At 59.7% G+C, this 21,100-nt stretch overlaps 3 protein-coding genes across 3 annotated transcripts; 1 reads left to right on the top strand and 2 right to left on the bottom strand.

Annotated features, from left to right (window-relative positions):
- On the bottom strand, positions 1-4,271 carry LOC311177483 (F-box only protein 6-like; the record flags this gene model as incomplete). Its single annotated transcript, XM_084243552.1, has 5 exons — positions 1-316; positions 533-668; positions 1,524-1,619; positions 2,093-2,219; positions 4,007-4,271. 5 exons carry the CDS (start codon positions 4,269-4,271, stop codon positions 65-67), a joined length of 876 nt encoding a protein of 291 aa, XP_084099678.1. The 3' UTR covers positions 1-64.
- Positions 4,272-6,694: 2,423 nt separating this feature from the next.
- Positions 6,695-14,197, bottom strand: LOC311177557 (F-box only protein 44). The gene is made up of 7 exons (XM_084243704.1): positions 14,171-14,197; positions 12,658-12,932; positions 9,495-9,621; positions 9,216-9,311; positions 8,972-9,107; positions 7,665-7,843; positions 6,695-6,869 (listed from the first exon to the last, which is right to left on the bottom strand). The coding sequence occupies exons 2-6, from the start codon at positions 12,920-12,922 to the stop codon at positions 7,700-7,702; spliced, it is 768 nt and encodes a 255-aa protein (XP_084099830.1). The 5' UTR covers positions 12,923-12,932; positions 14,171-14,197; the 3' UTR covers positions 6,695-6,869; positions 7,665-7,699.
- Positions 14,198-14,417: 220 nt separating this feature from the next.
- On the top strand, positions 14,418-19,750 carry FBXO2 (F-box protein 2; the record flags this gene model as incomplete). Its single annotated transcript, XM_084243301.1, has 6 exons — positions 14,418-14,439; positions 17,293-17,664; positions 18,246-18,375; positions 18,446-18,541; positions 18,970-19,105; positions 19,396-19,750. 6 exons carry the CDS (start codon positions 14,418-14,420, stop codon positions 19,528-19,530), a joined length of 891 nt encoding a protein of 296 aa, XP_084099427.1. The 3' UTR covers positions 19,531-19,750.
- Between the last annotated feature and the right edge of the window lie 1,350 nt (positions 19,751-21,100).

The raw sequence follows: 21,100 nt of genomic DNA, 5'->3' as shown, positions 1-21,100 counted from the left end.
AGGTCAGAGAGGAGACAGGAGTTCCTGGGGCAGGGACGGCTGGTGGCCATCAGGTGGTGGATGATCAGAAGGCCACGTGGGGTCCAAAGGACACGTAGCGGGGTACAGAGGGCATGTGGACATCCTCTGCCCTCTGCGTGGTCTCGGGCTGAGGCTCGGAGGGGGCCGGGTTCCTGGTCATCTTAGGGTTGATGGTGATGCTGCTGTTGGTGACCCGGGGTCCGTACCAGCCCGCCCAGAACTGGGTGTCGTGGCCCCCGTGCTGGAAGTGGATGTGGCGGACGCCCGGGGGGTAATCAGAGAAGGTGTGGGAGACCTGGGAGGAGGGAGGAGAAAGTGATCACTGGGGTGGGGAGGGGGCCACAGGGGTGACCCCTCAATTGGAGATGGGAGGAGCTAGGCCCTGCAAGGGAGCCCTTTAGGCCAGAAGGCAGGAGCTCCAGACGGAAGTGCTAGGGGTGTTCTGGGCCCTAGTGAGGCCCTGTGTTTCTTGCATCCTGGCTCTGGGACGGGCAAGCGGGTGAGGCCTCACCTCTCTCCATCTGGCATCACTCCACTGTTCGATGGTCACAGGCGGGGGCTCATAGGAGGCCAAGACGATATAGTCGGCCGAGGTCAGCTGTATACGGATTTTGTAGGTGCAGCCACAGTCAGCTCTGGCAGCAAACCTGGGGGATGGAGGGGCTCAGGCTGTGCACTCCAAGACTGAGGGGACCCTGGAGGCCAGCAGGTGCAGGCCCAGCGGCTGGAGCACTGACTTTTATTTCCCTTCTCAGCCCAACTGGATTTGATGTTTCCTGTGTCCCCAGACAAGCAGTGTCTGCACTGAGGCTCAGTTATCCCACCTAAGAAAAGGGGTAACCCTCTGGAATGTGCCACTGAAGATGTCACCTTAAAAACTAAAAGGCCCTTTGCAGAGATAAAGGCCTGGGCTCTTGGGGTGGCCGCACCTGAATGTTATAATGAACTAAGGTGGATTCAATGGGAGAGTCAAGGGGTCCTGGATGATGCGGGCTGGCAGGGCTTACCCTCTGCTCAGCCCTGCTGCACCCCACTCCTCTGGACGCAGCTCTGCATCCTCCTCAAGCTCTACCCCTCCCCCCTCAGTGTAGTGGCTTGGGGTCTGGCTGGGACTGGGGTCCTGCTTTAGCCATGTGCTGAGCCTGAGCCTGGCATGGCGCTGCAGAGGCGTGTGGGGGAAAGGCGCTGTGGGCTGAATCGCAGGGGAAGGCCAGGAGGCAGAGGGCAAAGGAATCTTGTGAGCATCTGAGATCCAGGGAGGCTGGGTTCTGGGGTCGCTCCAGGACTTCTGTGACAACTCATCTGTGAGCCTCAGTTTCCCCATCTGCAAACTGGCTAATATCTGCTGATGCAGGGGGTGGGGAGGCCTGGAGGTGCTGCTGAATGAGCAAGTGGTCAGTCTTTCTTTGGGGGTTTGGGGCCCCAGACACTCCCAGAAACAGAGTGGGCTCTCTATGAGTGTTCTCAGGAAAAAAAGGAGGGACGCCATGGGCCCCACTCACCAGTCCTTAACCACGATGTCAGGCCGGTATGTGTCCAGCAGCTCCTCCCAGTAGCCCTCAGCTTTGAGGTTCACCATCTGGGACTTGAGGCACATCCTAGGGAGCAGGAGAGGGTTGCATTCTCAGGCATGCTCTGCATGGCCCAGACCCAGCAGTGACCCCTGACCACAGCAGCACAGTCCCTGCCAGGGGCTGACTCTGGTTCCCACCACACTGGCAGGGAGTTTAGCCCACTTGTGGCTGGGTGGCATCTGGTCCCAGTTGGGGGCCCTAGGGAGGCACCTCCATCAACTTATTCCCAGATTAGGGCCGGCCTCTAGATACTCCTGACTTAGCCTAACTGCCTCATGGACTCCCAGCCTCCTTAAATGCTCCCTCCGCCCCCCCCCCGCCCCCACCCCCACTGCCTATGAACCCAGCCACTGATCTGACTCCAGAGCAGCTGACTCTGAGCCAGTTTTGGGGCCACCTCCCTGGAGCTTCACAGAGAGGCCCTCACTCAGGCTTGGCACTTGGCAGACCTGACCCTCCTCCCCCTCAACACAGCCTGCCTTTCTGGTGGGCCTTACTCATAGGATGTGACAAAGTACTTCTTGACACTGGAGTCATGAAACTCTGTCCCGTGCGCTCCGGGGATGCTCTCCACGTTCCAATTATCCCCCCCATTCATGTCAAGCTGCCAGAATCTCGTACCCTCTAGGAAAATGGAAGCGGAGGTCAGATTCCCCATGGGAACGTTAGTCCAGCCCCTCCCCACCTGGTCCAGGAAAGCAGGGCTGGCTGAGGCCTCAAGGAATGCTCCCCATCTGTGCTTTGGTGTGCCCCTTCAGAATTCCCCTCCCCAGCAAACCCCCTCCCCCCCACCATAGCAGCTCTGATCTGGGACTCTCTCTGCCCCACTTTGTCCCTAACTAGCTCAACTTCTAACATGAAGCTGGAAAAAAGAACATTACCAGAAATTATAAACCAGACCTTTCCCCACTTTGGTGGGGCTCTGGGAACTACCCAAGCTCCAGTCATGAAAACATTCCCGTACGAAGGGCCTGGGATGGCACTTCTGTTCTCAGTGGCCTTGGGGACACTACTTGATGACTGGCATTGTCCCCGACATCCAGTGGCTAGTTATAGACCCTCCTGAGGACCCTGAAAGCACCGATCTGTGGGTTTGTGGGTAGGAAGTGGGGACCTCCTACCCTAAGTTGGCTCCCCTCTGTCTAGGGTAGGAGGGGTAGCCTGGAAGACAGGTAGCTTCTGGCATGGTGGCATGTGGTGACCCCTTATTTATGGAAGTCTTCCCACCAGACTGGCTTAGCAGGGCCAGAGGCACCTTTAGCAAATAAGGCATTCCAGAACAATCAGCAGAAGAGCTTTTCCAAATTACTCCCTTGCTCCCTCTACAAGGGGCCCGTATCTATACTCCCCAGAGTGCTTTGGGAGCCCCCCAGTAGAGAACCAGATGAGTAATGCGGAAACGCAGGAGCTGGGCTATAGCCAAGAGTAGGTCCAAGAGGAGATCCAAGCAAAGCTGGGCTGCTGGGGCCAGACTGGGGTCAGACTGGGGTCCAGGGCGAGTCAGGGCAGGGCTGCTCTGTAGGGCAGTGAGTTGGGCTGGCAGCCCGCTGGGCAGCTTCCAAGTGAGATCTGGGGCAGGTGGAGAGACTGAGTGTCTGAGAGCTATCTATGGGGCCTCTGAGAGGGACCTGAGGACCTCTGGCAGTCAGGACGTCACAGTCAGGCGTCAGAGCTAGAGTGGGGCAGTGCTGAATCTTTGGGAGAAGACACTCATCTTGAGGCCCACTGGCACCCCCAAAACCCCCATAAATTGAGCCAACCCCTGGGATCCTCAGTGAGGCCACAGAGAGAAAGTAGACTTGAAAAGATTCTAAGGGCACAAATGATGTCTCTTAATCATTTCTGCTGGAGCCACGGCAAGAAGCAGGCCTGTTCTGAGCAGGTGCCAAAGGAAGGGCAGAACCCCTAATGAAAAGCGAACACTAAGCTGATCAGGGGCCTGAGGCTATGTGTTCACCCCTCAAAACCTGCCTTCTCTTCATCTTGTACAGTGGGGATAATGGGAGGGCAGTTATATTTGTACAGAACCGAGGCGAGTGCCTGGCACAGAGGGAGCCCGCCACACACAGGTGCTTGGATTTAACTCCAGGGGAGGTGGTTCAGCTGTGGACCAAATGGCATGACCCATCAGGCCCCTGGAATATGAAGTTTGTGGCAGAGAAAACAGGTAAGGAGATAAATAAGTCAATTACAGCTTATGAAAAGTGCCACGAAGGGGTGGCATGAGAGAAGTGGGGAGCACTGTGTGTAGAAAGAGGTGCAGGGTCAGGCTCTGAACAGAGACCGAGAAGGAATCAAGGGCTCGTGGTAGGTGTTAGGAATGTGTGAGAATATGGCAAGTGGTGTGGGGATAGCAAGTGCAAAGGCCCTGTGGTTAGGGGGAAGGGAGGGAATAAGCCCAGTGGCCCCACCTTCAGCACATGGGTTGCGCAGGAGGTTTCTGCGGAGGATGTGGAGGAAATAGAAGATCTTCCAGTCAGCCACAGGCTGGTCCCAGTCTGCAGTGATGAAGCCCTCCCGCAGGCACTTGCTCTTCCAGAGGGTCACCACATCGATAAGGTCGCGCCACAGGCTGCAGACCGGGCGGCAGCACAGCAGCAGCTGGCGGGCTGGCACGTGAGTGAAAATCTCCAGCAGGATGTTCTCAGGCAGCTCGTTGATGCTGACATGGGCCATGGCTCGGGTGGGGTGAGGTGCACACAGGCCTGTGGGGGGCAAGGCGCTATGAACCATGACCAGAGAAGCCAGAAGATTCCCAGGGACCTAGGCCAGGCCACCTCTGATGCTATTTCCTCTTCCATGCACCCAGGGTTAGATGGGGAGCACTTGAGCCCCTCCCAGTACAGAGTAGACCCTCAAAATATGAAACAATCGTATGTTATACACAATTGAGAGAACACAAAAATATTAATAAAGTCTTTAGGGACTAATTTTTTAAAAGGCCCCTCCCTGCCTTTAGAAAACGTTGCTTCAGTTTAAGTTGGGGGGCCTGGTCAGCTGTAAGGTGGTGTGCGGCTCCCCTGCTTGGGGCTCCACCAGGATCTGCAGTGATACTTCAGTGCTGAGAACTGAAAATTATTCATCGTTCCAGAAAAAAAAGAGGGTTGGCTCACACCGGCTCCTGCCCTGGAGAAACATTTTATCACGGCAGGGAAAAAACATAAGGAACCTGTGCCTTGTGCAGAAGACTGATGGCTGCGTGGCCCCGTCCTCTCAGTTCCCAAGAGGAACCCTAAACATTTCTTGAAGTAGGAAACCTGCCTATTAAAAAATGTTGGTGGTTTCTAAAAGCACGGTCTGGGCCAAGGTCTGGGCCAAGGAGCCGCTGGGCTGCGAGTCGGGGGAGTCGCTGGGGGGGCGAACTGCTCCTCACCTGGCTGCACGTGCTCGCGTCCCGCCCCCCCCCGCCACTCGGTCGGTCGTCAGCCCCGGCGGAAGGGGACCGGCAGGGGCGGGAGGGGTGAGGCCCCCGCGGCGCGACGGGCTTCCCGGGGCAGGCCCGGGGTCACGCGGCGCGGGCTTCTCCCCGCGGCCCTCCCGGAGCCCCCAGAGGCACCATCGCTAGCCCAAGTCCCCGACAGCAGAAGCTAAGGAAGGCTGGTGCCCGGCGAAGGAGGTCGGGGAGACGCCGCGAGGGGCGGACGGGCGGCTGCAGACGCTGAGCCTGGTCCGGAGCCGCCGGCGCGGCCGCGAGGAGGCCCGACAAGGGCCCGGGAAGCGCCGCGATCCGCAGAGAGAGAGAGACGGGACCTCGGCGGCAGGCCCCGCCCCACCCCGCCCTCAGGCCCCGCCCCGGCCCCAGGCCCCGCCCCGCCCCGGCCCCGCCCCGCTTCAAGGCCCCGCCCCGGCCCCAGGCCCGGCCCCGCCGCCACACACGGAACCCTAAATCGGTGCGACGGCGGCCGCGGGCTAACGCCCCGCCGCCCCACACCCAACCCCCCTCCCGCGCCTGTCGCCCCTCTACCCTCGCCCCCTGCCCGTCCCCCGACGGGGCCGCGACCTGGGCGCCGGGCAGGGCGCCCCGGCGGGACCGGAGCTCCGGGTCAAGCTGGAGCCGGAGGCCGCGGCTGCGCCATCCGCTCGCGCCCCGCCCCGCCCCGCGCGTCACGCGCCGCGCCCGCCCCGCCCCCCCGCCCCCCCGCCCCCGGGCCTCGCCCCTCCGGCGAGCCGGGGAGGCCCTCGGGGCCGGGGTGCGCTCGGGGGGACCCGGCCTTGCTCTCCCGAGCCGCGGTCCTCCCCGGCGGGCGGCGGCGGCCGGGACCCAGCGCGTCCCTGACCAAGTCCCGGCCCGGCGCGGGCCGCTCCGCACCGCCCTCCGGGTCCTACCTGTTCGCTCCGCACCTGGGAGGAAGTGGGGCCCCTCCCAACCCCTCCCCCCCACCCGGAGGGTTTGATCCCAGGGTGGACCTCGGCAGACTGGCGGGCGGGGGCAGAAACCTCTCAGCGTTTACGTCAAGATGAAGTTCATCCATTCCTCTCCCCGGCGGGAATGGGGGGGAGGGGGGAATGTGGCCGGCACCTGCTCCAGGCTAGTGCAAAGGTGGTGCAGGCCGTGCTCCGCGCGAGCGCGCCTGCCTCCGGCCAGCGTTCACCCTGGCAGGCTGCGTCGTCCTCAGGGGTGTCTTTGGCCAGCTTGCTATACAGCGGGCGAGTGGTGCTCCTCTGATCTGGCTCACTGTGGAAGGAGCTGATTACATCTAACAATACTTACTGAGTACCCACTGTGTGCCAGGCACCACTCTAAGTGCTTTGGTTTCATCTAAGGTCATCAGGCTCTTGGCAGTGTTACCCCAATAAGAGGTGTTCACAAAGGTATTCGCAAGGGCTGGCCAGAGATAGCCACACACCTGCCCCCCGCCCTGTGGCCAGGTCTTTAGGGGAAACTGGCAGCCCTAAGGGGCTGCTGGGGTGAGGTTTTTGCAGCTCAGCAAGGGTTTGTCCCCATACCCAGGTTCTGTGGTGGGCGGGCCTCTGAGGTGTCATCACTCTCCGTACCTGGCACTGAAGCCCCTCATGTTGCCCCTTCTGCAGTTCCATTCCAGGACCTCCCATAAGTTTGCCTTTGCTCCCAGAAACCACAGGGTGCGGGTTGGGCTGGGAACACCTTTTATTTGGCCGCATGCAGGACGGGCAGATCAGAGCACTGCTGTCCTTCCAGCAGGAGGGAGAGGCAGGAACGTGGCCGGGCAGGGTGGGGAATCCTGGGAATGGCAGTTCCAAGGGTGGGGTAGGGGCTTGGAATGCTCTCCAAGACACAGGGAGCCTGGCCTAGGCCTGGAGGTAGACAGGTGGTCCTTGAAAACCTCCTACCCCCTCATCCAGGGCTCACATGTCTCAGCTCTTAGAATCAGGGCCCAAGTCTGCCCCCTCCCCCTGCCCTGGGTTACCAGGGGCAGGATTCTGGGGGGGTCTTTTGGGAAGCCTCACCTCCACCTGGTTGCTATCTGGCTTCTGGGCTTCAGTGACAGTGAGGATAATCTCATACCAGACCTAGGTCTTTCTCCTGGGCCCCTAAGCCTGCCATCTCAGAACAGACTTGAACCTCTGGGCTAAGCCACCTCTGAGCACGGGGGCAGAGCAAGAGAACTTGGCAGTGGTGGACCTGAGCAGAGGACGACCAGCAGAGCCCTCCTTCCCAGATCTGTCTGAGCTACACAGCCACCTCGCAGCATCTGTGCTGTCCAGGGCTGCCAGATGTCCAACTGCCCCTGCTTCAGGGCCCTCAAAGATTGCGAGGGCCCAGGAGATGAAGGTAGAGACACAGGTCTAGGCTGCCAGCTGAGCTTGGAGACCCACTCTCGGAGGAGCCTAGGGGATGAGCCTAGGGAATACCTTGTACCTGCCTAACCTCAGGAGCCCCATCTCTTAAAGAGCTCATGTGTGCCTTCCTGGCCATCATTCAGGTTGAGATCTTGGGTGCACAACTGGACCCCCCAGCATTTGAGGGCTGTACAGACTGAGAGGCTCCACAAAGAAAGGGAGAGGAAAGGATGAACTAGGAGGTCTGGGGGAGCCTGGCCTCCACCCTCCTTTTCCCAAGCCCAGCCTTTTATTCTGATAGTAGTTTACCAGTCAGGGGTTCGATGATTGGGGGTTCGGGGGCATCAGGGCAGCGGGGGCCCGATGGTGATGCTGCTGTTGGTGACTCTCGGGCCGTACCAGCCGGCCCAGTAGTGAGTGTCCACGCCGCCGTGCTGAAACCAGATGTAGCGGACGCCGGGCGGATAGTTGGAGAACGTGTGGGAGACCTGGGGGGGAATGAGGGGGACAAAGGTGGCAGCAAGGTCAGGGGAGCTCCCCCTGAGTGGGCAGGTGGGCCAGGAGCAGGCTGAAGTTTTAGTGCTGGACCAGGAGATGGTAGAACTTGATTCTAGTCCTGTGATTTGGGGCAGACCCCCTCCCCACTGAAACTCCCCTCAGCTTCCTCACCTGTAAAATGGACCAAATCCTGTTGGGCCCACTCCGTGGGTTTATGGTACAAATCCTTCGAAGGAACTGAAGGAAACGCTTTGCAAACTGTCCATTACTATCCCATATGGTCTTCATTGGGCATGTGTGACTATTTGAGTTAAAATTATATCCAATTAGGGGCTCCCCTGGCGGCGCAGGCGGTTGAGTGCTGCACTGCGAAGCTGTCCGCAGCCTCTGCAGTGCAGGTTCGATCCCGGATGGCCGGTGAGATACCCACATACCCTCCTGTCACACCCTGCTGCTCCCCTCAGCAATGTATTTCAGTCAATCTGCCTGTTCTGTTCCCCACTCTATCTCTGGTGAATCCTCTCACCTTCCTGCACATCTGGCCCATACTCTGATTCTTGTATAAATAAATAAACCTTTTAAAAAAATTATATCCAATCAACTCAGTTCCTTAGTCCTATTTGTCACACGAGCCTACTGGCTACTGTACTGGACAGAGCAGACCATTTCTGTCACTGTGGAAAATTCTACTGGACAGCACTGGTCTAGATCAGGAGTTGGCAAACTAGCCTATGGGCCCGTTGCTTGTTTTTGTAGCTGAAGTTTTTCAACATCCATTTGGTTACACCTTGTCTGAAGTTGCATTCACAAGACTGGAGTAGGTCGACAGAGACAGGCGTGGCCTGCAAATCTACAATATTTGTATCTGGCCTTTAAAGTCAACATTTGCTGACCCCTGGTGGAGATAATTGCAGGAACCTACATCAGGAAGTGGTAAGAGTCAACCTTTTGAACACTGCTTGAATGTGGCTTTACCAGAACCATCTCACCCGCCGCTCTCAGTGCTCAGCGCGGCTGAAGCCCAGGTACGCAGAGGCAGAGTGGGGATGGGAACCCAGGCTTGTCTGTGTGCAGGTGCAGCTTTGGGATGTCGCCCGTCCCCTTCCCGGACCACATACCTCCCTCCATTTGGCATCGCTCTTCTTCTGGATCGTTGCTGGGTCTGGCTGGAAGGTCCCCAGAGGAGCGTGCGCTGACGACAGGAGCTGAACGCACAGCTGGTACTTGGACCCGCAGTCTGGCCTGGCTGCGAACCTGTAGGCAGAGGGAAGGCCCATCAGGGCCTCGCAGGTAGGGGGCAGGGTGGGGGTGGGGCGCCTGAGTGGCAGGCCCCCCACCCAGACCCTCGCCCCAGGCACTCACCAGTCCTTGACCTCGATGTCCGGACGTGTGGTGTCCATCAGCTCCTCCCAATACCCTTCGGCCTTGAGGTCCACCACCTGGGACTTGAGGCAGGTGCTGGGGGAGCAGGTGCAGGTGGAGGGGTGGGAGGGGCTGGGGCTCACCACTTAGGGCACTGGGGGTCTAGAACTGCCCCTCCAAGAGCAGAAGTCCCACGATGAAGTACCTTGGGCTTCCCCCCATCCAAGATCATCTGCTGTTCCCCCCCACTCACCCATCACCCCCTGCCTTGGATCTTACTAATAAGAAGTCACGAAGTATTTCTTGACCTGCTCATTGGGGAATTCCTTCCTCTGGTCTCCAGAGAGATCCTCCACCTTCCACTCGTCGCCTCCATTCACATCCAGGCTCCAGAATTCAAATCCCTCTGGTGGAAGACCAGAATTCACATCAAAAGGAAGCCCCTCGGGGATCACCTTCTCCCAAGTGCTCCTTGCCCCTGGCTCATCTCCCTGGATCTCGGCAGCTACCCTCCAGCCCTGTGCCCTGTGCTGTGGGGCACTGCAGATCAACAGTGTCCACCTGGTAATGGGCACTGCTTGTGCCCCCTCTCTGTGATGGGGACAGTCTAGTCCCAGTTCTAACATTACTGGGCTGTGTAACCTTTGACAAGTTGCTTTTCCTCTCTGAGGCTTGGTTTTGTCCTCTGTAAAATGGGATCAAGAATAGAGGCGGGGGCCTCCCCTGGTGGTGCAGGCGGTTGAACGCCATGCTGTGAAGCTGTCCCACAGCCTTTGCAGTATGGTTTCGATCCCGGCCGGCCGGGGAGACACCCACATGGCGCGGCAGACCTCTCCTGTCTCGCTCACTGCTCCCCTCAGCAGTGTGTTTCCGTCAGTCTGCCTGTTCTGCTCCCCACTCTGTCTCTGGTGAATCCTCTCACCCTCCTGCACATCTGGCCTGTACCCCATTCTTGGATGCATGAATAAATAAATGTTAAAAAAAATCTTAAAAAAAAAATAGAGGCGGGCCAACCACTCTGTCTCTGGTGAATCCTCTCACCCCCCCCATACCTCTGGCCTGTGGCCCAGTTCTTGTTTGAATAAATAAACAAATCTTTAAAAAAAATAGATGCTGCCAATTATGGAAAACAGTATAGAAATTTGTCAAAGAAAAAAATAAAAACAGAACTACGATATGTTCCAATAATTCCAGTTCTGGGTACTTACCCGAGGAATATGGAAACACTAACTTGAAACAAATATGCACCCCATGTTCATTGCAGTACTACATACAACAGTCAAGATACAGAAACCCCCAAGTGCCCAGTGACAGAGGAATGGATAAAGATGGACTGCACATACACAATGGAATACTACTCAGCCATAAAAAGAGGAACCCTTGCCATTTGTGAAAACATGAATAGACCTTGATGATACTGTGTAAATGAAATAGATTAGAAGAAGACAAATTCTGTATGATTTCACTCATTTGTGGGCTATAAAGAAGACAAAACCAAAACAAACCTTTAAACTCTGACTACAGGGACCTCCCTGGTGGCGCAAGGGGTTAAGCACCACACTATAAAGCAATCCGCAGCCTCTGCAGCACGAGTTTGATCCCCAGTCAGCCAGGAAGCAACTGACATGGTGAGGTGGGCCTCTCCTGTATCACCCGCTGCTCCCCTCAGCAGTGTATTTCAGTCAGTCTGCCTGTTCTGTTCCCCGCTCTGTCTCTGGTAAATCCTCTCACCCCCACACCTCTGACCTGTACCCCATCTCTTGTATGCATAAATAAATAAATCTTTTTCAAAAATAAGCAAAAATAAACTCTAACTACAGGATGATGGTTACCAGAGAGGACAGAAGGGAGAGACTCAGTAGAAGGGGCAGATTGGTTGGCGGTGGATGGTGACTGGACATTTGGTGGTAGGCTTGGGGAGAAGATGTAATTTGGAACCTATATAGTGCTGAAAACAAATGGTGCTTCAATTAAAAGAAAAAAATATTGTAGATCTATACTGCATGACATGGAAATATGATAAACTAAAAGAAAAAAAGTTACTAGACTCTGTACAGCCCAGTACCATTTCTGAAGAAATATGGGTTTAAAAAAAAAAAAAAAAGACACTCAGGAGGGAAGGGAGAGAAAAGGGGGGAGTAGAGAATGGGGAAGAGGAGGCGCAATGGAGGGTGGTGGAGGACTGTGAGCACTTTGTGGCGGGAAAACTATGGCGACTGTACTTAAAGGAAGAAATCTTATATTGTGAAAAAAATAAGAAGGCAGTTTAAAAACTAAAATTAAATTAAAAAGAAAAAGACACATCACAGCGATTATCTTTGGATGGTTGAATGAAAGATTTTAGATCTATATAAAAGTTAGTTTGTATTTCACTTAGCTTGTATTTTCTCCATTCATACAATGAATATTACATCTGTAGGATAATTTTTTAAAAGAAAAATCAGGCTGGAAAACGTTTTATGTAAAGGGCCAAAAGTATTTTAGGATTAGTAAACTGCTGACTATCTTTGTCATATACATTACATATATAATTGATCTACTTTTTTTTCTAAAAAAAAAAAAAAAAACCCTTGGGCCTCCCCGGTGCCTCAGCGGGTTGAGCGCAGTGCTGTGAAGCTGTCTGCAGCCTCTGCAGCGTGGGTTCCATTCTCGGCCGGCCAGGGAGATTCCCACATGGCACGGCAGACCTCTCCTTTCACGCCCACTGCTCCCCTCAGCAGTGTGTTTCAGTTGTCTGCCTGTTCTGTTCCCCACTCTATCTCTGGTGAATCCTCTCACCCTCCTGTGCCTCTGGCCTGTACCCCAGCTCTTATATAAAAATAAATAAATCTTTTTAAAAAAAAACCCCTTTATAACAATAAAAACTGTCTTAGCTCCCAGGTCTGATTTGGTGTAACTGCTGGTCAAGGGAGTGGAGTGAGGGGTCACCTAAAAGCTTGGTGTTGTCTGATCATTGTTTTGCTCAAAACTTGGCCCCATGATGGAGAATGAGGAAGAGAGTTCTAGAAGACTATAGAAACCTTGTTTTACCTCTTGTAACATGCTTGGAAAGAAGCCCAGATCTCCCATTTTTCCACAAGCAAAGCCCTCTTTGCCCTCTGGGACAGGCCCAGATAGTTCTGGGCCTGAGTCTGGCAATTAGACCCACAAACACCCCCTGACTTCCTGGTCTGGAGCCCCAGGCACAATTAGTCCCAACTGGCTAACACTGTCATTCTTGGGAAAGATCACGGCGGGAATAATCTGAAGAGCGGAATACGAAATGCCACCCTCGGTGTCATCTGCCCACCCGAGAAACAGGTGCCGTCCCCACCTCTTAGGATTACTGTGAGGATTAAAGGACTTCAGTTATGAGCCCCACTCACAGTAAGTGCTTAATGCATGTCAGCTGGTGTCATGACAGTGCGTGTGTTGGGGGAACCCCAGCCCCCTCTGACCCCACCTTCGGCACATGGGTTGTGCAGGAGGTTCCTGCGGAGGCTGCGGAGGAAGTAGAAGATCTTCCAGTCGGCCACAGGCTGGTCCCAGTCCGCCGTGATGAAGCCCTCCCGCAGGCACTTGCGCTTCCAGAGGGTCACCAGGTCGATGAGGTCGCGCCATAGGCTGCAGACCAGGCGGCAGCGCAGCAGCAGCTGGCGGGCAGGCACATGGGTGAACAGCTCCAGCAGGATGTTCTCAGGCAGCTCATTGATGTTCCCCACGGCCATGGCTGGACTCCTGCTGGGGTGACCACACAGTGCTGCTACAGGGGCCTGTCCACCCCCTGTCTCCAGCGGGGTGCTGGAGGTCACTTACTATCTCAGGAAAGTCCCCGGGACCTGTCTGAGCCTCAGTTTCCTCCTCTGTAAAATGGGGCCAGGTACAGTGCTGACCTGGGGGGGAGGGGGCTTCAGAGCCAGTGACACTGCAGATGCTCTACAGAAGGTGTTTTTTTCCTTCCTGCCCTACAGTCTCCACAGGAGGCCCGAGGAGGTGCAAAGACCTGCCCGAGGTTACACAGACAGGGGTGAGGCCCGGAGGACCCCATGTTCTGATTCTGGAGCCAGTCCTTTCCCAGGGCCAGTCTTGAGAACGAGCTGGACAGGGCCTGCAGGTGCCTCCTGGAATGGCCTCTCCTCCGGAGAAGGGGGCAGGGATGACCGTCACTGCCTTGGACAGAAGGCCAAAGGCTCAAGATTCTGCAGGGGAAACCATCTGCCTCGCTAGGCCCAGAAAGGGGGTGCGCCGGGGAAAGGCCTTTCCTGCGCCCCCCGCCCGCGGGCTGAGCTCCGGCCCCTGATCCCCGCCCCCTCCCGGCGCGCCCACGGCTCTTCACCCCACTCCTCCGCTGTGGGTTCAGCATCTCCCCCAGCCGGGCACGGGCCCTGCGCGGCGATGGCGACCCCACTCCGGGTGCCGCCCGCTGCGCTGCCCCCGCGGCCTGGGCCCTGCTCGCGCGGCGCGGCCGGGAACCGAGGGGGTCGCCTCCCCGCCCGCCGGGCCCGGGCCTGCCCTCGGCGCCCCGCGCCCCGCCCGCGCCCCGCGCCCCTCCCGCCGCTCCCGCCGCTCCCCTGCGCCCCGCGCCCCCCCACCCCCGCCGGTCACCTGCGCCCCGCGCCCCCCCCCCCCCCGCCGGTCACCTGCGCCCGGCCGCGGCTGCGGGGCTCGCTCGCTCGCCGTGGGGTGCGCCGCCGCGGCCTGCAGAGGCTGGTGGGTGCGCCCCGCCCCGGCCCCGCCCCCGCCCCGCCCCCTGCGGGCCTCCCCGCGCCCGCGGGCCCCGGGGACGCGCCCCCCGCGCCACAGAGGAAAATAACCAGCGCGGGGTGCGGGGGGAGCCTCCTGCCCCTCCCCCGCCCGGGCCGGCGGCCCCGCACCCCGCCTGACCCAGACTCTCCCCGCTCGCTCCCCGCCTCCCCTTCCCGCGGCCCCCCAGAAAGGAGACGCTCCCATCCCGGGCCCCCCATTAAAAAACCCACCACCACGACAAACCCGGCTCCTGACCTTCCCGGCCGCCCGGGCGCGCCGCGGAGCCGGCAGCTCAGCCCCGGCCGGGCCGACCTCCCCGCCTGCGGGGCGCCCGGGCGCGGGGCCAAAGGCGGGGCGGGGCGGGGGCCTTTAAGAGGCGGCGCGGCCGGACCCGGCTCCGCTGGGCCGCGCCTGGACTCGCCGCCGGACGGGCCGCCGCTCCTGCTCCTCCGCCTCCCGCGACCGCCCTCTGCAGCGATGGACGGAGACGGCGACCCAGGTAGCCGCCGGCGGCAGCCCGGGAGGGGACCCGGGGCCGGCGGGCGAGCGCCACGAAGAGGGGGCGCGGGGAGCCGCGGCTCCCACCCCGCGCGCAAACTTTCACCCGAGCAAAACCCTGGAGGCGGCTCCAAAGAGCACAGTCCCTGCATCTCGGCCTCGCAGGAGGCCCGGAGAGGGGACAGGCAGGGAGGGCGGCTCCTGGGGCCTCTTCAGCCGGAGCCGTCAGGGGAGTAACCCCACGACTCTGCTGACCTCCTCCCGAGGGGCCCCCGTTTGGGACGCGTCTGGACGGAGGAGGCCACAAGCCTTTTTCTTCCACCAACTTCTGTTTGGCCAAGAGCTGCTTGAAACCCCGCGGATTTCTTGGGGTTCCTGATTTCTCCCCAACCCATCCTAGCCTTCGTTGTGGGCTTCCTTGTCTGGAGGTGGCTGGGTGAAGGGGATCAAGCCAGCGGTGAGGAAGAGTTGGGGTGCCAGCCTTATGCTCAGGGCCCTCAGAGACTGCCCAGTCATCATGTCTGGCACCAAAGCCCCTTCCCCCCCAATTCCTCTAACTCTCTGCTGGGCCTCTGGGGGTTGCCTGCTGAGTCAGGGTGGGAGCAACCTGCCTGCTGATGGCCCCACCTGCCCGCCCCAGGACTTTCTGGAGTGGGCATTGCTGGGGGAATGCAGTGGAAATGGATGCTCACGCAGGTCGCCAACTCCCCCTCTCCCAGCCCTGAAAAATCACAGCTTCTTGAGCCCCACTTCCATCTGTGGCCCCCTCGCCACACCCTTTATAGGGCAAATGGGTTCCTGCTTTTTCCCAGGGCCCAGCTATTCCCTGGACTCCGGGGCCCAATCCAGGTGAGTGAATCAGCCTCAGCGGCAGCTTCCAGAAGCCAGATAACTTTCCGACAGCAACAATGTGGGGAGTTGTGTGTGCTCAATAGGGGGTGGGGGGCCTGTAATCAGATCTGGGGCCTCAAGTGCCAGGCCTGGGGCCAGGAGGGGGGACCCTGCGAGGTGCACCTTTCGGAGGAGCATCAGGTGTCCACGGGGCCAGGGCAGGGCAGAGGGAGGGGTGGAGAGGTGAGGGCATTGGGCCCAGCTCCCCAGAGAGCTGTGGGCAGCAGAGGAGGCGCCGGGGCCCCAGGGCCTGGCATTTTCCTCTCTGCCTTCCCACTGTTCTTTTGGGGTGATTTGGGATAAACTAGCAAGCCTCTCTGGGCCTCGGTTTCCTCTTTGCCAGAAGGGCGGGGGTAAATACCCCATCATTACGATGGAGCAGGGGGGCAGGAAAAAATACAGTAGTAATGAAGGGAAAGGCTGTGTTGATAAGACTCACCAGATAAGATTTACCGAGGCCTCGCTGTGAGCCCTGAGGTCCAAAGAGGTAAGCCCTGGTTCACTCAGGGTGGGACTGCCTGGGAGGGGGACAAATACTGTGTGTGCAGGTGAAAGGCTGGGAGGCTGAGGCCCTGGCAACACCCAGATTTGGGTCTAGGCCTGTCACCTCCCCCAGTGCCCAGCCCATTTCCACCACCACCCTGGCTTTCCAGCTGCCTGCCCCAGAAAACCTGTCCGGGGTCTGAAAGCCCGGCCTCCCCATCATCAGATGGCTCCAGCTCCTCCCTGCTGGCTCTCCCTCCTCCACGGCCGCTGGGCACTCGGTCTCTCCTTACTCCAGGGTGCTGTAGCCCAGCTGAGGCCAGCTGGGGTCCAACAGAAGTCCAACCTGCAGCTCCTGACTCTCCCTCCCTCCTTACAGTTTCCATGGCCTGGCCCATCCTCAGCACCGGCTGAATGGATTACCCCATTTTATAGATGAGGAGACTGAGCCAGGGATGGGAAAAGAAGGGGTGAAGATACCTGCCTATTTGATAGATGGGGTCTCTTTTAAGTTGCCCCTCCAGGCTCCCCGAGTCACACAACTGTGGCTGGCTGGGGACAGCTGGGCCCCCAGCCGTTCTAATACTAGCCTCAGCCTGCCCTAATACTGGCCGTGTGACCTTTGGGAAGTCCTTTCACATCTCTGAGCCTGCATTTTCATCTGCAAAATCAAAATCCCAAGAGGCCTCCTCAATCAATGACACGGAGGCTGTGGAGGTGGAAGGTGGTGCTGGCGCTGGACCGCCTGGGTTCAACTCCAGGCTCCAGCCACTAATTTGCTGTGTGATTCTGAGCTTTTTCACCACCGTGTGCCTCAGTTTCCCATCCATAAAATAGAGATATAGCAAAAGGAACAACCTCCAGGGGTGCTGTGAGGATTTACAGCACCTAAAATGAAAATGCTCAGAACAGCCCTCAACACTTGCTCAGTGCCCGGTAAACATTTAGTGTGCCAGGCAGGGTGCCAGAGGCCAGGCACCGGGGATGACATAGTTCCTCCCGGGCCAGTTCCTGCCCTCATGCTCTCAGTCTCATCCTGAGACAGGCATTTTTCAAACCATCACACCCTAGAGCCAAAGCTGGATGGAGACAGGAACTCTGGCTGTGAGTGTAAAGGGGGTGATCTCCGGGGGGCTTCCTGGAGGAGGTGAAAGCAGCAGGGATTTCAGAGGTGGTTGGGAGGACTGACGGTGTTCACCGTTAGGGATGCCACGAATAATACCAGTTGCTGTTCTCTGCTCAGGTATGGAGTTGACTGCCCTGCAGGGGAAACGGAGGCTGCTCCCTCTTCTGAGGGCCTGGCCTGCGGCCTCGGGCCCCCGGGGCTCCTCTGGGCGCAGTCTCGGGTCACAGCACCTGCAGCTCCAGCTGCGAGTGGTCCGAGGGTGGGTGGGCACGGCTACTGCACACGCCGCGGTGCTGCGGCGAGGCGGGGAGGGGACCCTTCTGGAGGGAGTCACAGCAACCCCTGCCCCCCTAGAGAGCGTGGGCCAGCCGGAGGAGGCGAGCCCGGAGGAGCAGCCGGAGGGGGCGTGCGCGGAGCCGGCCGGCGCCGAGGAGCCGGGGCCGGAGGAGCCGGAGGGCGAGGGGCCGGCGCAGCTGGACGAGCTGCCCGAGCCGCTGCTGCTGCGCGTGCTGGCCGAGCTGCCGGCCGCCGAGCTGGTGCGCGCCTGCCGCCTGGTGTGCCTGCGCTGGAAGGAGCTGGTGGACGGCGCCCCGCTGTGGCTGCTCAAGTGCCAGCAGGAGGGGCTGGTGCCCGGGGGCGGCGCGGAGGACGAGCGCGACCACTGGCAGCAGTTCTACTTCCTGAGCAAGCGGCGCCGCAACCTGCTGCGCAACCCGTGCGGGGAAGGTGAGGGGCCTGCGGGCGAGCTCAGCTTCCCCTGCAGTAAATGGGCCCTGACAGCGCCGGCCTGCTTTGAGGGTTAAATGAGAGAAAGGGCTTGGCACGGTGCCCCCACAGTTACCCCAATAAACACTGTGCAGCTGATCCTTGAACGCTTGGGGGTGAGGGGCGCCCGCATTGCTGTACCCCAGGCCCCCAGTCGAAAACCCGCAGCTGGCTCTCCATATACACGGTCCCGCATTTGCAAATTCCACGAACTGGCATCCCTGAAGGCTGAGCCACTGGAAGGGGAAAAATCCGACTGTAGAGGCCCCAGCACGGCCCAAACCCCGGCTGTTCAAGGACCAGCTGTTACTGGTATCGCCCCAGCTGCCTGTGCCCTGGGGGCCTCCTTCCCAGGTCTTCCCACCCGCCCCCCATGAGCTGGGACAGGCCAGGCCCCAGGGGGACAAACAGGTGCCCACCCCTCAGTCCCACCACGATCTGCCCGCGCTGGCACCATCAAGGCACCACGTGCATCCCTCCCCCACTGCAGGGGCGAGGGCCGCAGGCCTGGGTGACCTGGGGGGCCTGTCCTGTCCCTGCAGAGGACTTGGAGGGCTGGTGCGATGTGGAGCACGGCGGCGACGGCTGGCGAGTGGAGGAGCTGCCTGGAGACTGCGGGGTGGAATTCGTCCACGACGAGACTGTCAAGAAGTGCTTTGCCTCCTCCTTTGAGTAAGGAGCAGAGGGGTGGGGAGGAGGGGGGAGGGGGGTCCCCACTCCGTCCTGACGCCGGTCCCCCTAGGTGGTGTCGCAAAGCGCAGGTCATTGATCTGCAGGCCGAGGGCTACTGGGAGGAGCTGCTGGACACCACCCAGCCGGCCATCGTGGTGAAGGACTGGTGAGCGGCCAAGGCCCGGGCCAGGCCGGGGGTGGGTGGAGGCCGGCTGGAGCCCACTCTCCAGCCCCGGGCGCGCCCCCCAGAGCGGTGGCGGCACGCGGGCCACCGGTTTACAGTAGGTGGAAATCCGCCTCCTGTTCTGAATTTCAAATGTGAGCAAAGTTTATTTTTTTAAACGTATCTGCGGCCCAAACAAAACGCGTCCCCGGGCTGGCTTTGGCTCCAGCTCTGGGTCTAGCTGAGCTGGGGCTCAGACCTTGGGCTTGCACTTGGCTCTCTGGCTTCAGTTTCTTTAACTGTGAAGCGAGGACACGGGTGGCGGGGCGGGCGGGGTTCGGAGGCGTCCCTGAGAGCTGCGGAAGACCTGGCCTGCTCGCCTGCTCGGCAGGGCTGAGGCCAGCCGGGTCGCGCTTCCTCCCTGGGGGCAGGTATTCGGGTCGCAGCGACGCGGGCTGCCTGTATGAGCTCACGGTGAAGCTGCTGTCCGAGCACGAGGACGTGCTGGCCGAGTTCAACAGCGGGCAGGTGGCTGTGCCGCAGGACGACGACGCGGGCTGGGTGGAGGTGAGCTCGCGGGGGCGGGGCCTGCGCTCCGGGGGCGGGGCCTGCTCTCCGGGGGCGGGGCCTGCTCTCCGGGGGCGGAGCAGGTGGAGGCCCCGCCCACCGCGCGGGGCGGGGCCAGGGCTGGCGGGGTTGAGCGGTGGGCAGGAGGGGCGCTGCGCTGAGAAATGGAGGGGGGCGAGTCGCGGGTCAGCGCGCAGGTGTGGTGGGGCGACGGGAGAGGGGCGGGGTGGAGGCCTCAGAGCCCCGAGCCTGACCCTTCCTCCTCCCCGCCCCCCACCCCCGCCCCCCAGATCTCCCACACCTTCACCGACTATGGGCCCGGCGTCCGCTTCATTCGCTTCGAGCATGCGGGACAGGACTCGGTCTACTGGAAGGGCTGGTTCGGGGCCCGGGTGACCAACTGCAGCGTGTGGGTGGAGCCCTGAATGGCCCCACCTCCAGCTTCCCCGCCGCCCGCCCTCGAGGCGGGTACACTGGCCTTAGCGGTAGCAGCCTCACCTGCCCCACCCCCACACGCCCCTCTCCTCTCCAGGCCCAGCCCTCGCGCCAGGGGTTTGCTGGCATATGTTTGCGTCTAGGACATGAGATGGGAGAAGGCATGGGCTTGGCCTGGGCCCACCACAGAAATCCCTGCACCTCGTACTGCGCCTGCCACAAAGTGGGCGCTCAATAAATATTATTTGCCCGAGGAAGGAATGAATGAACAAACGGACGAATGAACTCCCCTGCCCCCTGCCCCTCGCACGCATCCTTCTCTGTCTCCTGACGGCCCCTGGCCCAGTCTGGAAAAATACTTGGTGAGGCGCCAGCTGCTCTGGTTTCCAGGGGCCCTTGGCCTGGTGGGAGCCAGCCAGACCTGGGCCGGCACACAAAGGCTGGGATTGTGAGGGCAAGGAGTGGGGAGCCAGGCCTGGCGCCTGACTGACACCCTAGCTGCCCAGGGACCAGGGCCCGGCGTGGGGTGGGAGCTGCCCTCCCCAATCCCTCCATCCCTTTCTGAAGCCAGGATGATGGGTGAGGGGGGCAGCATCTTATCTGGGGTAGGAATCCCCCTACCCTCCCCCCGCCATGGATGCCAGTGCTTGGGGTGAGGGTAGAAGGCGGTGGGGGGAGCACAGACAGGGTCAGCTTCATGTCCCTCTTCAGTTCCCAGGCACGTCACGCTGTCCTTGGTCTGCTATTGGATTCCATGGGTGTCATTAACATCTGGTCCCTTTGGTCATTTTCCATGCCCTGCCTGGAGGCTGGCCCTGGCACTGCTCTGCTGATGTGGTGCCAGACTCTGTGCCAGGCACACTCTAGACTTCCCACCAGTTCTCAAACCCAGTTCCTCCCCAGGACACTCAGCTGCTGATCCAGGGGGTCATGGATCTCCAAACAGCACCCCTTCCCCTCCAGTCAAACTCCATGCTTTTCACCTGCTGGTCACGGGGAGGCCAGGGTCTGAGCTGGGGCCTGCCTGCACTTCTCCATTGGTTCATTCTTTCATTGGTTCATTCTTTCACCCATTCATTCATGAGTCCTGAAGCCCCCAACCCCCACCTGGCCCTGAAGTTACAGGGGTGAGCAAGACAGTCCTAGTCCCGGGAGATGTCAGGTGCCTGGCCACGTCAAGGATGAGGCATGCTGGGAAGGGACAAATCCTACATCCTGGGGGGCCTCCAGTCTAAGAGTAGAGGCACTGTAGCTACACTGGAGCACCCCATCAGCCTGACTGGGGAGACAAGCCCTGAACTCAGAGACTCCCAGCCTGAAGGTGGAGGCACAGCCTCTGCTCACGGGCACCCTTGGGTCTTTGTAGGGGATTTCAGTCTAGTGGGTAAGGCCATCCACACCCCCATGAGTTGCTCACTCCCCCCTGCCCCGCGCTGAGCTTCCTGGTTTAAGTGAAGGAGTAACAGGAAGGCCATGTTTAGGGGTGAGAGGCCAAGATGGGCCTGTGAGAGCCACATGGGGATGTTAGGAGGGGATGGAAACCCCATGGGGTCTACAGGA

Source organism: Talpa europaea (assembly GCF_964194135.1).
Source record: "Talpa europaea genome assembly, chromosome: 9".
In the NCBI taxonomy this organism is placed as follows: Eukaryota; Metazoa; Chordata; class Mammalia; order Eulipotyphla; family Talpidae; genus Talpa; species Talpa europaea.
The sequence above is the reverse complement of the archived record's forward strand: the minus strand, read 5'-3'. Positions and strand labels throughout refer to the sequence as shown.

Bases quoted from the DNA above. Each gene is read 5' to 3' on its own strand.
- LOC311177557 (XM_084243704.1), bottom strand. From the start codon at position 12,922: ATGGCCGTGGGGAACATCAATGAGCTGCCTGAGAACATCCTGCTGGAG. The intron at 9,622-12,657 runs GTGGGGTCAGAG...GTCTTCCACCAG, and splicing joins GCACAACCCATGTGCCGAAG to AGGGATTTGAATTCTGGAGC. The intron at 9,312-9,494 runs GTAAGATCCAAG...CTGCTCCCCCAG, and splicing joins TACTTCGTGACTTCTTATTA to CACCTGCCTCAAGTCCCAGG.